The sequence below is a fragment of the Notothenia coriiceps genome, unplaced genomic scaffold, assembly GCF_000735185.1.
Source record: "Notothenia coriiceps isolate Sejong01 unplaced genomic scaffold, NC01 NC01_scaffold00010734, whole genome shotgun sequence".
Lineage (NCBI taxonomy): Eukaryota > Metazoa > Chordata > Actinopteri > Perciformes > Nototheniidae > Notothenia > Notothenia coriiceps.
Window position 1 is genome coordinate 92,142 of NW_011343435.1, and position 19,663 is coordinate 111,804.

Genomic DNA, 19,663 nt, shown 5'->3' on the forward strand with positions numbered 1-19,663 from the left:
GTGTGCGTGTGCGTGTGCGTGTGTGTGTGTGTGTGTGTGTGTGTGTGTGTGTGTGTGTGTGTGTGTGTGTGTGTGTGTGTGTGTGTGTGTGTATGTAGAGAGCACCTGTAATGGCTCCCAGCTGAGTCCCGCCTCCCCCTGGGATATGCTGAACTGTGTGTGCATGTGTGTGTGTGTAATGAGGCAGTGGCATGCGAGCGGCAGAGGGCCGCTTCCTCTACAGGTGACACCTTTGACCTCTCATCTGTTCCCTGTTGGGGAGAGAAAGGGGGGGGGAGGATGGAAAGAGGGGGGACAGGGATGCACAAAACAAGGCTATAAACTGACAGGTAAAACACGTTTTAATGTTTTTAATTGACATTCAATCTTTGCATAAAAGCGCACAGTGAGCCTTAAGTGCTACATGCAGACAATCAGCTTTATTGCAGCTTTTTATAAAGCAGGTTCCAGGCAAACATAGATGATGAGCCCTATCATACAACACAACAAAATAAATAATAAATAAATAAATACATTAGTTTTAGCACTACAGCCAAAACAGGATTCGACTCACATCCTCAGTCATGCAGGTAGGACATTACCGTTACAATACAAACATGCTCTCTTACCAATCAGTCAGTTCATATATAAATAGGTACATAAATAATGTAATCTTACATTATATACATGGTGGTCAACCACCTTAGAATGAGGTAATAGCTATTAAGTAGTACACAATTGCTTAATTCTCAAAAATGTGCGCAAAAAAATACCATTTACAAATACTTCCAAGGAATAAAAAAATAAAATGCAGCACAGCCGTGTTATTGCTGAGCTAATAAATAATCACAATACATGTTAAATAGGAGTGTGCAAATTAGTATTATTATAGAAACGCTGCAGGTGATGCAGTAGGTCACAGGACAGCAGAGGTCCTGCTTCCTCCTCTCGCTCCCTCTCTGCTGGTATTCAGCTCCTTTCATTCTCACAACAGAGCAAACCTTTACCACAGAGCTTTCAGACAAACGGCACCACTTTCTGTTTGTTCTCTGCTTCTTCACCCCCTGTCTCTTCTCCTTCCTCCCGGTCTTGTGATGTTTGGACATCATTATGACACCTGGTCTCGCAGTCGGGACAGCCTCTGGGACAGCTCGTCCTGATAACAACACAGAACAGGAAAACAGTCAGAAAAAAACATTCGGCAGCTCTATACAAAAATGCTTTACCTCCGTGACTCTCTTCAAATGAGTTGCTCTTAGATTTCCTATTTCTACAACAAAAACTGCCATTTTATTTATTTATAACTGAATACAATCTTTAGTTCTTATTTTCACAACCGATTATTAATGTATTTTCAGAATGTTAATCCTAATATACCAGTTATTATAAAAAAACTAAATGTCTTTATTATTTTCTGTATACTAAATGGTAAGGGTATTTTTTCGGTATATGGTAATTCTTGGCGGGATTATTAACTTTAAAGCCTGTATTTGGCTCATAGAGCAAACATGAGAAGATGGTTGGTTGAAACTAGCAAAAACTATAAATTTGAAGCCAGATTTCTAGATGAAAAGCCTGATATAATAGAATAATGTTGTAATGAGATGTAGATAAGAAGGACCTTTATTTATCCCCGTAGGAAAATTCAGGTGTTAAAGCAGCTGCAGAATAAGAGTGTATATACAAATGTGTGATGATGGTTTCATATATATACACGTTTCTATGTGCCGGTACGAGTGTGAATGAGACTCATATGTAGATTGTGCTATGCTTTGTAATGGCCACTGGATTCAATCTGAATGTGTTTCAATGGGGACATTTTTGCCATTACAGTCTCTGTTCTGATTTTGTCTATAAAGTTAATTAAATACTTAGACAATTCAATAAAAAAAACACAATGCGATATGCACAGTGAGGCTCGTGGTGAAATCTATAGTTCTTAGAATATCCCGCAACTGCTGTAGGCTTTAAAGGTGAAGGCGTGACGTGTAGCTGTCCTTCACAAAAAACAGATGTGAACAGACTGAAGTATGTTGGTTACAATGGAATCCAATTGTGGCTTGTCAAACTGGAAAATGTATCAAAACATCTTAAGGGAGAACTCAAACACTTCCTGCCACATATTCCACTTTGCCGCCTTATGACCACAATGTTCCACACAGTCATTGTTTGGATGAAGAAGGCTGAATAAACACTGCTTCTGTGTCACAGTATCCGTGAAGACCCACAGCTCCACCACAGGCCGTGGGTTATTTATAGTGATACAGTTCCTTTTTGAAGACGATGAGCATACACAATGACAGGGAAAAGTGTTCTGAACTGCAGGAGTGTGTTAAAGAAGGGTCCGTGTATTCTATTGTCTACGGTCATTGTGACATTTAAAAATAACACCTACTGTACATCATTCTAGCTGATTATAGAGACTGTCCTTACAGATAAATGTTAGAGAGACACCTTTCATAGACAATATGACAATAAAGAAAATCTGTATACAAACACACCAAAAATAGCTACAGCAGAAGAACGGGTGTGTTACCTGCTCTGTAGACGCCACAGATGAAGCCATTGAGGAAGTGTGGCCTGCAGGAAGCTCCAGGTGAAGATCCAACCTAAAAAAGGAAAAGGGAAAATAGGAACACTTTCACCATGAGATTTGCTTGGCTGCTTAGCTCTTAACGTCATTTAAATAAAGCTTAGTACAGCTTCTCATTTGTTAAAGGTCCCCTATTATACTCTATTTCAACAATATATTATAGGTCTCAGATATTTACAAAACATGTCTCTGAAGGATTTTGCTCAAAATACCGAACAGACTGGCCACGCCCCTCTGCAAGATATTTTTTAATAAAAGACACAATGGTGCTCTAGGAGGAGATTCAGGTGTTCAGGGCGAGTGTCACTGGTTGGTGATTGGTTAATTGTTCCACAACCCAAAAAAACCTTGTGACAACACAAAGTGGCCAAAATCATTTTTTGTTATAGATGGATCAGGATAAAAAGAGAGATCATATTTTTTCCGAATCTCTTAACATAGAGGAGACACATACTGCTGGCAAAAAAAATATACAAAAGTGGATTTTGCATAATAGTTTTATTAGTCTACTTAAAAAAGTTAGTACATAATTTTTGAAGTCCCTGCATTTATGTTTTTCTCCTATCAATGCATTTGTTGTTGCCATTACTGTTAATTGTTTGGAGGTATGGACCATACTCACCCTGCTTCATCAGCCATCTCATGCAGCAGTGTATCCACTTCATTCTACAGACCAACCAAGAGAACACTCATTTAAAAATAGAAAACATATTTAAGGATTTTTTGTGGGAATAATGATGGGATTAAAAAGGTATGTTAGGGTCTTATCCATAGTCAGTGTATGGTAGATTTTGATAGTGGGATTCTTTTTTAAGGTGGCTAATTATACATTATACACTAACTATAAAGTACCTCATACAACACTGTCAAGATTGTGTATTTGCAAGAGCCACTACCTTAAAATAAGGAGGGTAATAAGTACACAGAGTGTTTGAAGTCATGAGCTGTCTAAGTTAAAGCTTTTTTGAGAGAGGCTTAACATTTGCTAGTTATTCTTCAATAAACAAAAACAGACTTTAATTCTAACCCCACTCCAAATAATGCCAACTATCCCTTTAGGTGTGGCTGCATGAACGAGGTATCCCTGCGTGTAGGAGGGCTTCTCACCTGAGGAGTTGTCAGAGTGGTGGTGTTTCCCATGGTGTCCTCCATCTGAGCCGTCTGCACGTCCAGAGTTTCAAACTGGTTTTCAAACTTGTCCATTAAAGCAGAGATCTATCGAGAAACATAGATACTGAACAACAGTCCAAAAATTGTCATATTTGTTTCCCTTTGTCATGTGAAATGTTTTTACCTTCTCCAAGTTCATGCTTTTGAGTGTAGCATCCATAGACTTGACCACTCCAGACATGGATTTAGACACCTGGGCAAAAACACATCGCATTGAGTATTAAAGCCTCTGTGGTCTTCATACTTCTTATTGGTCTAATTTGTCTCATTAAAAACAGGATCAGTATTTGAGGTCGCTCAGGGAGAAGGATTTAATGGGGCAAAGTTTGAAGTGCTGTTACCCTGTATTTCCACTAGGTGTCACTTTAAGCTCTTTAAACAGATCATTTGTTATGACTAACTCTCATCCTTGATATTTCACAGATGATGCTGATTAATCTTGTCAAAACCAATTTACCAATAGTTGATGATATTATGGTGGAGGGGTCTTTCATCAGTGCTATTGTGTTCATGTTTTATGAGACGTACATTACAACAACATAAAGAGGTGTTTTTCAGCTATACCCTGCCTCCAATTCTATAGACGCTATTAGGTTCTATTCTGTGAAATGATGCCTGCCCTGTAGTGAACCTGAATGAAAGCTATTTCAAGAGGCAGGTCAGTCTCATACGGGCAAGAAGGTAATAGCCTCAGTCTGCAGCAGAGCTAATGACATTATGTAATTGGTGGCTTTTTGTTTGCATGTCTGCCAGACCCTTTTTCTCCTTCTTCCTCTCCCTGTTTCTTTTGTGTAGAATCATAAAATGAGTAAGTGCCTACTTTCTGACTTTTTACCCTGTGATGGTTACATTATGAAGCTCTTAAAGATCTCAATTATGATGTATAATTCAACATATCAACTTTGAATACGACATATTTTGAAGGTTGAAGAGAGAGACACTTTGGGATTTTAGCCTTTGCAGACCATTTACATGCATAAAAACCTATATGACGCTAAATGAAAGGGAAAACCCCCAACAAGCATAATAGGGCCACTCTAAGTAAAGGTATTAGCATCTACATATATTACAAAAGTTAAAGTAATCATGTGTAAAATGACATGTTTCACAATCATATACATTATGTTATTGTATTATAAATAAATAAGCAATGATTTGACTATCCCTTTTATGTTGCAGCTAGTAAAAGTGAAGCTCATTCTAAGAACTTCATTTATCGCTGGGTAGTTTAACCTATAGTAATACAATCACTTTTAATTAATCATATTTTCTATTAATAACCTAAATCTGTCAAAAGTAACTAAAGGTACCAAATAAATCTAGTGCATGAACAAGTGCAATATTTGCCTGTAAGTGCTCCAAAACTATAATGCAGCATTAAGTGAAAATACTTACATAAAGTAAAAGTACCTCATTATCTTGACCTCATACTTGAGTTAATGAACTAAGTTACTTTTTACCATATGAACAACCATATTTACTAAATCTGTACCAGGTTAGGGATTACAAATAAGGGTTTAATTTTGGTAGCAAACACCACACAAATAATGATAACAACAATTGAAAACAATATTAATCAAGCAAGTCATATTGTCAAGTCACATTGTGCAATTTCTTTCTAAATCAAATTATCTCTGTACAAGAGCTTATCTTTAAAAATGATTACATGACTGCAGTAAATAGGTTGGGCATGTTTTCGTTATGGTTGTCATTTTTACCTGCTTTACCAAAAAGAAATGAAGGCAGATCTTTGACAAAGCATTGACTTGAACTTCTGACCTGGTTCATGGTGACAGCAGTCTGGACCCTGGAAGCCACAGCATCCACACGTGCACTCGTCCTCAGGAAGTTAAGAGACTGGTGCTTCTGACGGATGGCGTTCTCTGCATGGATCTTAGCTGCCTCCATGTTACCCTTCTGGATAGCCTGAGAGACAAACAGAAGAGGAGTACATAAACATACATAATACAACATATAGCTGCACTGTAGCCAATGGTCTTTCATAAGTACATAGAAATAAGCACCTGCTTCACTTTAGCCTTTTCTGCCTTTTCCTCTTTGTCACATTTCTTGGAGTTGCGTTGTAGCTCCTTTGTGGCAATCTTGAGGTTGAACAGTTGTTCTGCATGGTTAGTCAAGGAATTGTTTATTTAAGTAGGCTAATGGTTTTACATTGAATGAGAAATGCATTTTTAGGCGGCTTGAATATAAACTGTAAAAACATTGAGCTAACCCAAATCAGTGCAGGCAAGTTACCTTGTTTTTCCTATACAAGTGAAAATGTAAGCTACTAGCAAACCCATCACTGTTTTCGTTCGTAGTTGAATGACTGGGCAGAAGTTACTAGCTGTTAGCTAGCAAACCAAGCTTACATTTGGTTAGCTAACACTCTCACGAGGTAACTGTTTCTACCGATATGCATGTCAGACTTCCCAGGAAAGGATACTCTCCATATTCGACATGATGAAGGTCTTTTTCAGTGACAAAAACTCTGTCCTGCTTATGAACAGATACAAAGTAGCATCCAGTCAGTGACTTATTTCCCAGAGATGTTTGTTTTGGTTTTTTCAAACTGGTGTATCTTCGCCACTTGAGCCGAGAGAATTCCCCTAAGCGTACTTCCGCTTTTGCTTAAAAGCACCTAGACAGAGCGGCAGTAACGTTATCGCATTGGTCTTGATGCCAAAGCGAGTGTGTCTTATTTTATAATATGAACATATTCTTACTTTGGTAGAGCTTTGTCAACATATATAGGTAAGAAACACATTTGTATACCGCCTCTAAGCTGTTACAAGTAGGCGACTACTCAAGGTGTTTCCTTCATATTTGAACTGTTTTGCATTATAATAGCATGTCAGTTACCTTTAAATAAATTACACGAATTCAACATATGTGTACGATGATGTGTGTGCTTAATATAGTCCTTAATGGATAGAATCGCCAGAAATGCGTCTGGATTTAGTCGCTAGACAACGGCATGTGAACCATCTTGATCAAACTTTTATCTTTGAATAAAACTTCTGTCTACCCCTCACCGTCGTCACCATGGATGGTCACGATTTTGCATGGCGTGCCCGCGCCTTCTACGTCACGCCCGTTTGAGAGGTGGACGGGCGCGCGTGTCCAAAGCAGACAAGTTCCATCCAAGCTAAAAATAGTTTGTACCCGGTTTGTACCCAGTATCGGTAGGTTGTGGTACACGTCTAGTGACGTCATTTGTTCTTTTTTTGTGAGGGAGTAAATTGACCTTTTCTACAGCGCCTTGCTTTTTAATGACGTTTCTTTCACAATGTTGATGATGCATTTACGAGAATGTGACATCTGTAACCTTGTTTTTTGGGTTGGACATGGAAAAACAATAATTTGGACTGGCCTGATGGAAAAAATGAAAGAGGGCTTTATAGGCTAATTGTTGTTGAAAGAGACAGCAATAAAATGCATCATGCGGAAAATAGGGATCATCGGTTGTCCAGAGAGAAAGGTTCCGGTGTGCCAGTCGAAAGGGACTGGGATTAACGGCTGGGCCAGGAGGTGGGGGGGGGGGCGAGCAGCTTGGATGACTCATACTGTATGTGCTGATGATATAGTCGGACACAGCACTGGATACAATGTGAGCGTTAGGGACAGTGAACAAGTGAATGAAAAGTGTTGTAGAAATAAATACAAAATACATTGTCTCATTAGAGGTTTCAGTTAGCTGCATAATAACATAGTAGTCCTTTATACTGTCCATTTTGACTCCCACAAACAAGGAGCAAGCAAATACAAATAGGCCTAATACTTGTTTGTCTATCCTAAAGGCTAGGCCTACTTTAGCTAAAAGTTCCCTCTCTCTGTCTTGAATTTAGCCCGCTTTTTCAACTTTTATTTACAATAAGGATACACAAGGGGCTGTTAAAAATGTTTTCGAATTATATTATATGTCTGTTAACGCCCAAAACACACTACACCATCATTGTTGTAGCCTACTTACACACACACACACACACACACACACACACACACACACACACACACACACACACACACACACACACACACACACACACACACACACACACACACACACACGCCCAGTCATAACTGAATGACGGCAGGTCGCTATGGAAACTGCGTTACGCTCCGGGCGGCCGGAGGAGAAAACAAGAGCGCGAGGACTCATTTCAGTCTTCACTTCAGCACCAAGCGAGCTCCTGGACAGCGCCCGGATGAACTCGCGGACAAATAGTACTCTCGTATGCGTTATAAGGGACACATCAGCACCGAGCCTCACCGGAGAGTGTAGGGACTTGAGAAGAGAAACAAAGCCAGTCACTGTCGGGACCTGAAGCTCGGAGGAGGTTCTACTATCAAACCGGGAGACAGTCGCTCCCTCAAATGCCACAGCAACAACAGGTACGGACATTCAGTTCTGTAAAGTTTGGATATTTTACTTTTTTTGTGTTTGTCTGAAGCTTACATGCTGTGTTTATAATGTGCTTTAAATCCTGGAGCTCAGAAGTGTGCCCTTTATTCTGCCAGGCACTTAATTGCGGTTAATTGCCCTCACCTGGTGTCCCAGGAGTGAGTAAATGCGTGATTAGGTGATTAGAGTGAAGATCAGCGGGGCAGAGTGCATTCAGCAGTGCTCGTTATCACTCCACTAAATGTAAGACATTAGTGGACTGTGAACCAGAAGCTACAAAACTAAAGCCTGGTTATTTTTATGGGGTAACAACTCTTATTATTTATCTTTTTAGAAGTATTGCCCATGTACAAGTTTAGCAGTAGGCTACTATTTAAAATATTCTAAACTCCAAATATGTAAGACTAAATGTGTGGTGTGCAGGCATTGTAAATGCATTTGGTGGGTGTACACAACAAAGACTGAGTTGTTTCCTTCTTTAACAGCATTACCCCAAGTTCATCATAACTGTTTAAGTAAATGGGAGAGACAAACATATAATATCACTGTATTATATTAATAATAATAAAAAGTCTGGGACACATTGCCATTTTTCCATAGTTTTCTATAAACAGGACATCATTGTTTGTTTCCTGTATTTATTCTGCTGTAAAAAGTGTATACCAGAGACGGCAGCCTGAGTCTACAGAGCGTCTTTGTTTGTGTTGTTAGCTCAGTGAATACGAGACCCTCTGTATGTGCTGGGCTTTCAATGGCCATAGATTATGTGCGAGCTGAGCCGATACGCCTGGATGAGTCACTCAGGCTGCAAGTTTGCAGAAGAGTGCGAAAGGGGAGGGGGAGATACAGGGGCTAGCTTGAAAACAGTCCCGCAGTGCCTCTCTGCCTCTCTGCCTCCTCCAGCCATTGTTTAATGACCAGTGTCAACAACTGGGACTATATTTATTGCCTCTGGATGTATGATTACGTTTTTTTTGCAACTTGAAGTCCACCTTGTTAAAGTGTGGCACAGAGAGGATAGAGCTTTGTGTTCTCAGACTCAACCTTTCTGTCTTCTGGAAAGCTATTAAGTGGTTTTACAGTGAGTTTGGAGGCTAAATTAAGTGCCGTTTTCCAGCTGAAATGTACGCAACACAGTTTAGAAGACTCATAAACACTTCCTGGTAGATTGTTTGTGGTTATCACAGAGTATCGCTCTCTGATGCCTGACAAACTGACCTGAAAGCATCCCATTACTGCCCATTAGTATCCCAATGTCTACCCTGCTGGTATTGACAAATCATAGTAATCAGCAGCATTCAGCCACAGCACTGACTGACATCTATTGATTAAAACAAACAAAAGCTCATAATGGGCTGCCATGAACCACAGTTGCACACTCAGACGCACTCAAGACGTTTGCATGTTCCTCTACTGACTGACTTGAAGAATAGATCTAGTTTGTAGAGATTGATAGATGGAGTCTGGATGCAGAGGCTGTGTGCGTAACTGCCAGGAGGAGGATTACGAAGCCTAACAAACATAATTGGCTGATATTAAATCCCACTTTGTTCCAATTTGTGTTACGATTTATAAAGGTGTTATATAAAACAACCTTGTCTGCACTGCACTCAGAGGAGTGTGCGCAAGAGCCATTGTTTGTTATGTACACAAATAATGTGCTTCACACGGACACAGAAACAGATGTGTGTCTTTAATTAGTGACGTTGGTGTGATTAATGCAGTCTGCTGGAGATGACTCATTCAGCTTAACCCTTGCGCCTCTGGTGGAAACAATCAATAAACAAAGATGTGCTCGGCCCTTACATGTCATTTCAATTATATACTCCATACGTTCTTATCGAAGAATGCATTATCTGGTATTTTTTCTTTCTTAAAAATTGAACTGATTCAGGTATGACTGTGATTGGGTAAAAATAAAGGAACTAATTGGTGTGATTCCAGTCAAACTCTTCCTCTTCCTTTGTTGCGATCTGGTTGAGCTGTGGATAAATATTCATGCAAATCACATCTACGTGGACCCCTCCATGTGTCAGCATGTCAACAAAGCAGTCACATTAGCATTTTTGAAAAGCTGTCAGCCAAGCTGTGACTTGCAGACAGCAGACTGGCAGGGAGTGTGTTTATGCGTGTGAGCAATGTGTGTGTGTGCGAGACAAAGAGAATGACAGAGTTAACTCAGAATTGGTTGGTGACTTGTAATAAAATCTTGTCATCCTCCTTCTTCTCCCTTCAGGGCAGCAGCATGACTGAAACTAAATCCAGTCAGCGGTTCCAATGCCTGAACGCTGAGCAGGTAGAGGTCCTCCATCAGGTTCTGTCAGAGGTGGTTCCAATCCACGGCCGCGGGAACTTCCCCACGTTGGAGCTGCGTCCTCGAGACATCATCATGGCTGTGCGGGCCAGGCTGCAGAAGCAGGGAATCACAGTGAGAGATATTCGTCTGAACGGATCCACGGCTAGCCACGTCCTCGTCCGAGACAACGGAACGAGCTACAAGGACCTGGACGTCATCTTCGGAGTGGAGTTGCCCAGTCAGGAGGAGTTCCAGGTATGATTACTGCTTGTTAGGAAATGAAAGCAGATAAATGGAATATGAGTGGAGCCTTAACCAGCATTCATTTTGCTGAGCCATCCTTGAGCACGTCTTCTATCTCAGGGTGTTGAAAAATAGATTTTTATAGTGCTACATTGATAATGATTTTTCTGTTATCCCTACCTTCATTTAACTGTAGAACATCTTGTTTTGTATGGTGAATCAATGGCATTGGCCTTAATATCACATTCTTCAAATGTTAATTTCAATGATAGAAGCATCCCCAAATTCTAGTCATAACTTGTTCTGTCATGTTTTGACCTTTTCTTCTCTAAGGTGATCAAAGAGTCAGTACTGAGCTGTTTGCTGGACTGCCTACCTGCTGGGGTCAATCGAGAGCGGATAAGCAGCGCAACAATGAAGGAAGCCTACGTCCAGAAAATGGTCAAGGTCTTCAATGAGCACGACCGCTGGAGCCTCATCTCGCTCTCTAACAACAGCGGCAAAAACCTGGAGCTCAAATTTGTAAGCACGCTGAGGCGACAGTTTGAGTTTAGCGTTGACTCCTTTCAGATCATTCTGGATCGTCTTCTCGAGTCCTACATGCAGCAGGAGTTGCAGCAGAAAATGAAAACTGGTGAACTTAGGGAGCAGCCTGCAGAGAATCAGAAAAAAGATTCTTCGTCTCTGCTCAGAGAACTTACTGCCCCGAAAACAGAAAATGCCTCTGGTAAAGACTTCTCCATCAAAGCAGAGGCTCAGATCAGCCAGACACAACAGAGAGATGAGGTACATGAAAAGCAGTCCAACACTGTACCCAATACACAACAAATTGAACAGTCCAACCAGACGAAAGACTCCGAAGTGGAGAAAGACAACAAAGGCATAAAACCTGTTGAGCTGAAAGAAGCGTCAGAACACAAAGAAACATTCAGCTTTTCTGACCAGACTTTACCAAAACTTTTGTCACAAGAGAAACAAACCTCTGAGAATTCTGACCAGACTTTACCAAAACCTTTGTCAGAAGAGAAACAAACCTCGGAGAATTCTGACCAGACTTTACCAAAACTTTTGTCAGAAGAGAAACAAACCTCTGAGAATTCTGACCAGACTTCATCAAAACCTTTGTCAGAAGAGAAACAAACCTCTGAGAATTCTGACCAGACTTCACCAAAACCTTTGTCAGAAGAGAAACAAACCTCTAAGAATTCTGAACCACCAAACCAGATTGAACTCAGACACGAGCCAGAGCTCCCAGACATCACCAAATGTCCAACAACGGTAGAAATGTCAGAGCCAACCCAGCCCTGTGATGACCAACAACCAGCACATTCAAATCACCAGGAACTCTCTGTCCAGAAAGAACAATCCAACCACACAAAACCCCCTGATGAAGGAGAGGAACTCACAGAACAGATGGCACACTCCGAGTCGCCAAAAAGCTCAAACAAAACCCAGGCAGAGTCTCTAAACCTGGCAGAAGAATGTCACAGAGCAGACTTCTCTGAGTGTTTCAGTGAGGATCAGAGTAACGATGAGAAAGATAAAATGCAACATTTGACTGCTCCTGACTCCAGCACATCTTCACCTGCACAGATAGAGACACAGGTAGAAGAAGAGAGACAAGAAGAAACAGAGACAGTTGAGCAAGAAGAGAGAAAAGATGAGATGGGAATAAGAGAAATGACAGAAAATATCATAGCATCAGAAGCTACAAACATAGACAACACACAGGGTATTGATTGTTCCTGCTCCACCTCTTCTATATCCCTTTTTCTTGACAACACAAAGCCTGCCAGTACACAAGATACAGCAGAGATTCACAGCACACTTGACACAGATAATTCAGATAAAACACCTAGCACACTTGAAGCTGAAAGCCCTCCAGATACTCAGGATGGTTTACCTGCACCGCCCAGCCTTGTTTCTGACAAAAAGACCTCCTCTTCTCCCTCATGTAAGGCCTCAGAGAGACTTGCTCACATGGTGGTGCTTAAACACATCTCTCCCAAACCCCCTCGGAGGATGTGTAGGAAGGTATCCCCCAATAGTGACCCACATCAAGTCTCTGATAGCGAATCTGTCGTAGATCCAAACCCTTGCCCTAGCCCTGAACCTGAGATAGTATCCGACCCAAAGCCCAGTTCAGACCCTACAACTACCCCAACAACCGGTAACTCTACGAAAACAAACCCTGAGCATCAATCCACCCCTCCCAGTAACCTTGCTTGTGACATAGGCCTTACTTCTGATCCAGCCCCTGATATAATCTCCACCACTGCTGTGGATCCCTTTTCTGATTTAGCTCAAGATCCCTCCTCCAGTCAGCTAATCACAGAGAGTTCATGTGAGACAAGTATTCAGAGCATAAAAGAGACCCCATCCACACATTGTGATGAGCAAAGCAACCCTTCAATGAGTGAAACTGTCCCTGCACCCAGACAATCAAAGCCGCTTTGTTCAGTGGACACGTTAGTTTCACTCACCAATACATCCACCTCCAACACCCAGGAACCTGTACATACCTCAGAAGTTGAGCTCAGCGATGAAGATGAAATCAGAGTAGTACAAACCAAAAAGATGGACTTTAGTCAGCTGATTGACAGCCCACAAGAGACCACACTTGTCACGCCTCCTGTTCCCTGTCCAACCCCTCCCCTCCTCAGTCTTTCCCCTCCCTGCTTCACACCCTCGCCCCCCATCCTCAGCCCTCCCCGATGTCTAACACCTCCCTCTAACTTCCTCTCATCTGCGCTACTGAACACTGTCAGCCTCGAGACCAGCTTTAGCTCTCCACCCCTGAGTTTCAGCCCTACCTCATCCTGTCTCAGCTCCCCTCCGTACCTCACCCCAACTATGCTTAGCCTCAGCCCTACTCCAGTCTGTCTTAGCCCGCCTTCCCCCTGCCTCAGCCCTCCCATCCTCTGCCTCACTCCACCGGTGGAGTCAGAGGACCTTGTACCTCAGGTATCTTCGCATATGGAGCCTTCGATACAGAAAACCGACAGCGAGGATGAGAATAAAGAGTCCTCCCCTCAGCCTGGAAATCCTATCCTACAGTTGGAGGATAAAAAGGAACACGATTATATCTCATCGTTGCCTGAGGTTTCAGAGCCAGTCTCTTTTCCAATCACAATTCCTGGCACCACCTCACATGTGCTTCCTCACTCTCAGTCTGAAGACTCTGGGGAATTGGCCCCTCCAGAAGCCGATGAGGCATCCAGCCCTGTGCCTGAGAACAAAGAGGCCCCTAAGGTAAATGCAGTCATGCCTGAACAGTACATCGCTCCTCAGGCAACTGCCTCAGTCCCTGCTGTCGAGGTCCTAGCAGAAAGCATGTACGGTGACTTTGAGGCAGCCATGGATCACCTGCGCTACCGCCTAATCGCTACTAGAAACCCAGAGGAGATCCGGGGTGGTGGCTTGCTCAAGTACAGCAACCTGTTGGTCAGGGACTACCGACCGGCCAGCGAGACTGAGATAAAAACACTGGAGCGCTACATGTGCTCACGCTTTTTCATCGATTTTCCTGACGTGCAGGAGCAGCAGAGGAAGATCCTGTCCTACTTGAAGAACCACTTTATTGGGGAGGAGAGGAGCAAGTACCAGTACCTGATGACGCTGCGGCGCGTGGTCGACGACAGCACAGTGTGCCTGATGGGACATGAGAGGCGTCAGACTCTGAACATGATCACAGTGCTGGCGCTGAAGGTTCTGGGAGAGCAGAACATTATCCCCAACACAGACCATGTGACATGCTTCTACCAGCCTGCCCCATACCTTGCTGATCACAATACCCCCTATTTAGCAGAGCCCAGCTACTGCAGCTACTACATACCCCAAGCGGGATCAACTCTGCTTTACCAACCCTACCCCTTACACTTGCACACACAGACTGGACTAGTCTAAAACACACACACACACACACAAATTATAATTACACAACTCACACAATCTTGCAAGGAGAAGGTGCTTTTCATGAGGAAAGAGCTGGAGAATGGAAAAATAATCCAGGGATAAACTGTTTGGTCTATAATAGACCTATGAGGGTGGGATTGAGTGGGTTTTTACAGTAAACTCCCTGAGTACTCTGTAAGGTTCTAATATGATTAAATGTAATTATCTGGGCTTTGTGGGAAAATAATAATTCTTCCAATATTGCCGAAATTCCAGAAAATGCTTTATGCACTGCATGAGTCATAGCCCTTTTGTCTCCCTGGGAAACCAACTGTGCTGTTGACATTCAAAAACATTCACAGGCACACACACATGCATACACAGAACACACACTTCCAGGTTCTTGAATTCTTGTCACTCTTTTCATGTTCTTACTGTGTTGTTCTTAATGGGTTTGTTCAGAATGTGGACCTTTCCTGTGGTTGATATTGTGCATGGATAAATTAGGACTGTTCTCTCACTGCCAAATACTGTGTTACTACTATGCTTCTTAAACAGTTTCATGTAACTTTGTTAATCCTTTACTGAAGGGGTGTACTCTGAAAAAAAATACTTAAAGGGACAGGTCTACCAGTGTGTACAGTATTTTAATCAGAACACACAAACATGCATGCACCACACGTACACACATGCACACCAACTGGCAGGCTGTTTACTGTATTAACACAGTTAGACGATGCATGAGTAGCTTAATATATACAGTAGAGTAGACCACATCCTGAAGTCAAAGCGAAGGCTTTTAATTTAATAAAAATGTATCTATTTTTGCAAAACTTTCCAAGATAATACTCATTGGTAAACAAACTGGTTAATTCCTACAGAAAAATGCCAACAACAATGCCTTTGCAATAGACTGTATAGTGTATTGATTACAGTATATCGTGTGCAGATACACTGCATTGTTTTCAGGTAAAATGTGTTAAGATGTAGTGCTTGATTCCTTTGACTTGTGAAGTCCTTTCTGTAATCATGTGAAGTACTGTACCATCTAGTGTTGATTTATTTAATGTTAATGTTTACCCTATGGAGGTGGTAGGGTTATAACCATCTTTGGGTCACCTCTAAACATGGCCAATTGAGATCTGTCTAAACTGAAGGAGTGCATTTTAAATCTCTGTGACTCCTATCAGCATAAATCAGCATCCTCTAATCCACAGTCAGAATCAACATGAAACAAGTTTAAATCCACCTCAAACCTTTTGAATCCAAGTTCAAAGCCAAACAGCAACTATGACCAAAGATGGTTTGGTAGGGAAATGAAGTGCCTAAATGTGAGACATCATTGGCTTGTCTTTATCTCACTGCACTGGGGGTGTTAATGGGCTGGGGCTGGGTTGGGTTGGGTTGGGTATGTGTTCAGTTGTTGACCCCTGTTATTGCTGCCCATTTTGATGTCTTCTTTAATGTAGTCCTTTGTTGTAATTTCTTCATGTACATTTTGATAAAATAAAGGCGTAACTCAAAAAACCTTCAGATATGTAATTATTGCTACAAATTATTTTAAAGGTAACATGTTGAAATGTCATCAAATCCTAATAAATAATACCTGCAGTGGCCACTAGGTTTCGGCTGTCATTACCCTGTTCCTCGCACATGTCTCTACACTCCATATTCCAAGCAGCCTTCCTAGGCATTGGCCAAAGCATGACAAAACATTAAAATGTTATATCATTTTCAACATGTTACTAATTTTCCTATATTTTATTTTGATCATTGGCTTCATGTTAAAAAAAAAACTAGCTAACCATTTGCCAATTACCTTTCTTAGCTATTGTTTAGAAGCAAACAACATCAGTCTCTAAACAGCTAGCTGGCTAATCTTAGCTTGGATTAGGTTATAGTAGCAATCATTATCAAAAGTTACGTCATACATCATAAGCCTAGACCCCTGTTTATCAATTATTGTTAGCTAAAATCCATTCAATAGTCAAAAACACATAAACTGTGACTATTTTGCTAGCGATAACGTTAGCCAGCAACCAAGCTAAGGTTAACTAGCTCTCATTTAGCTACACTGCATACATCTGGCATTGGTTGTGTCAAAGGTTAAAAAGTAAATTTACTCAAGGCAAACGGGCAAATTACACAAATTACCTGCCAGATTAACCTATAAATGGGAGTGTAGACTAATTAGCGGGAGTTATCCGCTCAAAAGTATTTTGCCACGCTATGCTCACTGTGAGTTTAAGAGAGGCAGGGCAGTCAGACGTGTACATATGTCACATCCTTTGGAGTCCTGTTTAAGATAATTGAAGTGTATAAACTGCGTTAAAATCACACATTGCCAAAACCAAGTAATTGATACACGTACATTTTAACTAACAGTTCCTCTGAATTGATTGTTTCACATCTTTGTGCTCCGTTCTCATACACCAAGCTACTTTCATTTCCCCCCCAAACGACATGTTGTGAGCTGACGTACCCTCCTTATGATTGCACTCTGCAATGATCCACTATAGCGTGACCGTCGAATCACAATGGTGCCCAGGAGAGCGACCCAAAGCTGTGAAATTCTGTCTGTAGGAGGCCTCTTATCACAAATCACCTGTCCTTCAGATGCGTTTGGATCGGAATGACGCACGTTCTACGCAACACAGCAGCATCATATATGCTCGATAAATACGGTCCGTGAGGTGTGAGACTAAAAGGGAAAAGGGGGATGAGAGGGCTAAATGTGTGTGTGTGTGTGTGTGTGTGTGTGTGTGTGTGTGTGTGTGTGTGTGTGTGTGTGTGTGTGTGTGTGTAGGCTACTACAGAAGGGAATATGTGCAGAGGCGGCATCAGGTGGTCCCCTTCTCCACTGAGTAATTGAAGAGACCTCCAGGATAATGAAACAATAGGAGTAGGACTCCCTCATTACTCCCAAATTGGCTGCTCCCAATTCACAACAATGATAATTCATAGGCACAAGAGAAGATGCGGGTGTCTTTTTTCATCTGGGGGGGGACTTGTGCTATAGCAGGTAGTGGCCCCTTCATCCTCCATCATCTATTTACACACACACCGGCTTGCATGCGCCGGTTGGAAGCATGTGGCTCACTGGGAGTGAAAGAGAGTGTGTGAACTAATAGGTTCTGTATCAGCGTCTCACAGACCTCAGAGCCACTCTTGTCCACTTGGGGTTTCCATAGAGACAGAGACGGGCAGCACGGTGGGCGCAAAGAGCATGACGGAAGACAGGGAAGACCCACACACCAAATGAGGGGGTGAGAGATTAAAAAACAAGCAAAGAAAAAAGAGGTGGGCGAAGTAAAAAGAAAGATGTTGATGGGAGAGAGATGGATGGATAAGAAAATGTAGAGAGGAGAAGAAAAAGGACAGAGTGAGAGGAGGGCGAGGTTAGCAAGCCGAGAGGGGCAGGGGAGTTTATGGGGAGAGCGTGGGAGGATGTCAGGCCTTCAGTCACAGGGGAGTCACTGTGAGGTGGCTGCAGTGACGCCTGCAATGATGTTAGAGCAGCAGCACATGCACACATGTATGAGCGTGTGCACATACACACAGCGGCATGCACATCAATTTTCCTAATGGCCTGCCCACCCGTCCACCGTCAACAAACAGTTTTCAGTATCACTAAGACAAAAAGAGAACATCACCCACGCATGCTCTGGACAATACATTTAATTCCTCTGAATCATTTTCAAAAGAAGTATTTCTTCAGATTTCCAAATAGATTTATACCTCCTAGTTAAAAAAGGAAAGGTTTGTAGGCAGCCTCTGAAGTATAAATGAAAATCATTAGCAGAGGCTTAAGGCATGAAACATGTTGCTCTGTCTAAAGTGTGAATGTAGGTAATTATGGCTGCTGGCCAATCATCTATTCATCTTGTTGTCAAAATGAATTCCTCTGTAACTTTCTGTCGATTAGCAGCCCCCTGCAACTCTCACCTGGGAGTAATGTTTATTGAATGCCCAGACACTGGTCTTGCTATTATAAAGCACTTAGTAGCACACACAGAATATAAAACATAATCATTTGTGAGGGCTTTATGCTTCCTAGCAGACTGCATTTCTCCATAGTATTCACCATTCATCTTTTCATTTACTACAGCCTCCTCCTCACCCTCCTTAACCCGCACCACCCACGCCCTCGACTTTTCTCACCCCCCTGCCCGCTGTGTGCCTCCCACCCATCTTCCCCCTTGACTGCTATGACTCATTCCTCTTCCAGCAGAGGGTACAACAGGATAAAGACCGTGATGAAAAACAGCCAAGAAAACCACTTAATTTAAAGAACTAGAACAATTGGCAAGGCAAAGTAGCTGCTGCGTCTTTAGTTCCAGTGCCACCCACCACACACACACACACACACACACACGCACGCACGCACGCACGCACGCACACACACACACACACACACACACACACACACACACACACACACACACACACACACACACCCTCCATCAGAAATACACACACTGCCTCCACATTGTAATTGATGCACTCTTATTTTATTTGCTAACAGCAAAACTTTGAATGCAGCGAGGAGTGTTTCAAAAATAGTTTTTCATTTCTCTAGATAGAAGTCTGTGTCGTCATGACTCAGTGACATGGATGGATGGTTTCTTAAAGGCGAACTTGCCAAATGCACGCCGTACATGGAGCCTGATTCAGTAAACCTTGAGGGATTGAACCTGTCGATCAAATCACTCTGTTATTCCACTCAACACATCTGTGCTATTTTGAGACTGAAATTGTACCACCATTACTTGAACTCTTCTTGCATCAAAAGACATTATGCAGTGTTGCAGATTATAGGGGTAGACGAGTGTGTGCTTCCTGTCTGTCTCTTTGGTATTAAGTCCATTCAAGAACATTTGGGTCACAGAGACCTTACTTTAATAACAATGCAAACTAGATGCAGCGAAATAATGGATCATAATGTGAGCCATGTGACAAAGAGACAAGCTTACATAACAAACGACCAATCAGGCAGACAGGAAGGCACGTTTGCAAAAAAAGTGAGGGGCACTGTAGATGCTGGTTTAGAAGAATACCATTGTTTTACCTCACACAGCAGCAT

The 19,663-nt window shown here is 42.1% G+C and overlaps 2 protein-coding genes across 2 annotated transcripts; one reads left to right on the plus strand and one right to left on the minus strand.

Annotated features, from left to right (window-relative positions):
* Positions 1-335: 335 nt before the first annotated feature.
* Positions 336-6,322, minus strand: LOC104946181 (charged multivesicular body protein 1b-like). Its single transcript, XM_010771961.1, has 8 exons — positions 6,189-6,322; positions 5,767-5,864; positions 5,522-5,668; positions 3,867-3,935; positions 3,680-3,787; positions 3,195-3,238; positions 2,516-2,588; positions 336-1,135 (listed from the first exon to the last, which is right to left on the minus strand). Exons 1-8 carry the CDS (start codon positions 6,202-6,204, stop codon positions 1,088-1,090), a joined length of 603 nt encoding a protein of 200 aa, XP_010770263.1. The 5' UTR covers positions 6,205-6,322; the 3' UTR covers positions 336-1,087.
* A 1,602-nt stretch (positions 6,323-7,924) lies between these two features.
* Positions 7,925-16,122, plus strand: tent5d (terminal nucleotidyltransferase 5D). The gene is made up of 3 exons (XM_010771962.1): positions 7,925-8,137; positions 10,384-10,698; positions 11,020-16,122. The coding sequence occupies exons 1-3, from the start codon at positions 8,120-8,122 to the stop codon at positions 14,590-14,592; spliced, it is 3,906 nt and encodes a 1,301-aa protein (XP_010770264.1). The 5' UTR covers positions 7,925-8,119; the 3' UTR covers positions 14,593-16,122.
* Positions 16,123-19,663: the final 3,541 nt, after the last annotated feature.

Excerpts from the sequence above, each read along its gene's own strand:
- LOC104946181 (XM_010771961.1), bottom strand. Across the intron at positions 3,788-3,866 it reads AAAGCATGAACTTGGAGAAG|ATCTCTGCTTTAATGGACAA; the intron begins GTAAAAACATTT and ends GTTTCTCGATAG. Across the intron at positions 2,589-3,194 it reads GAGATGGCTGATGAAGCAGG|GTTGGATCTTCACCTGGAGC; the intron begins GTGAGTATGGTC and ends TTCCTTTTTTAG.
- tent5d (XM_010771962.1), top strand. Across the intron at positions 10,699-11,019 it reads CCAGTCAGGAGGAGTTCCAG|GTGATCAAAGAGTCAGTACT; the intron begins GTATGATTACTG and ends TTCTTCTCTAAG.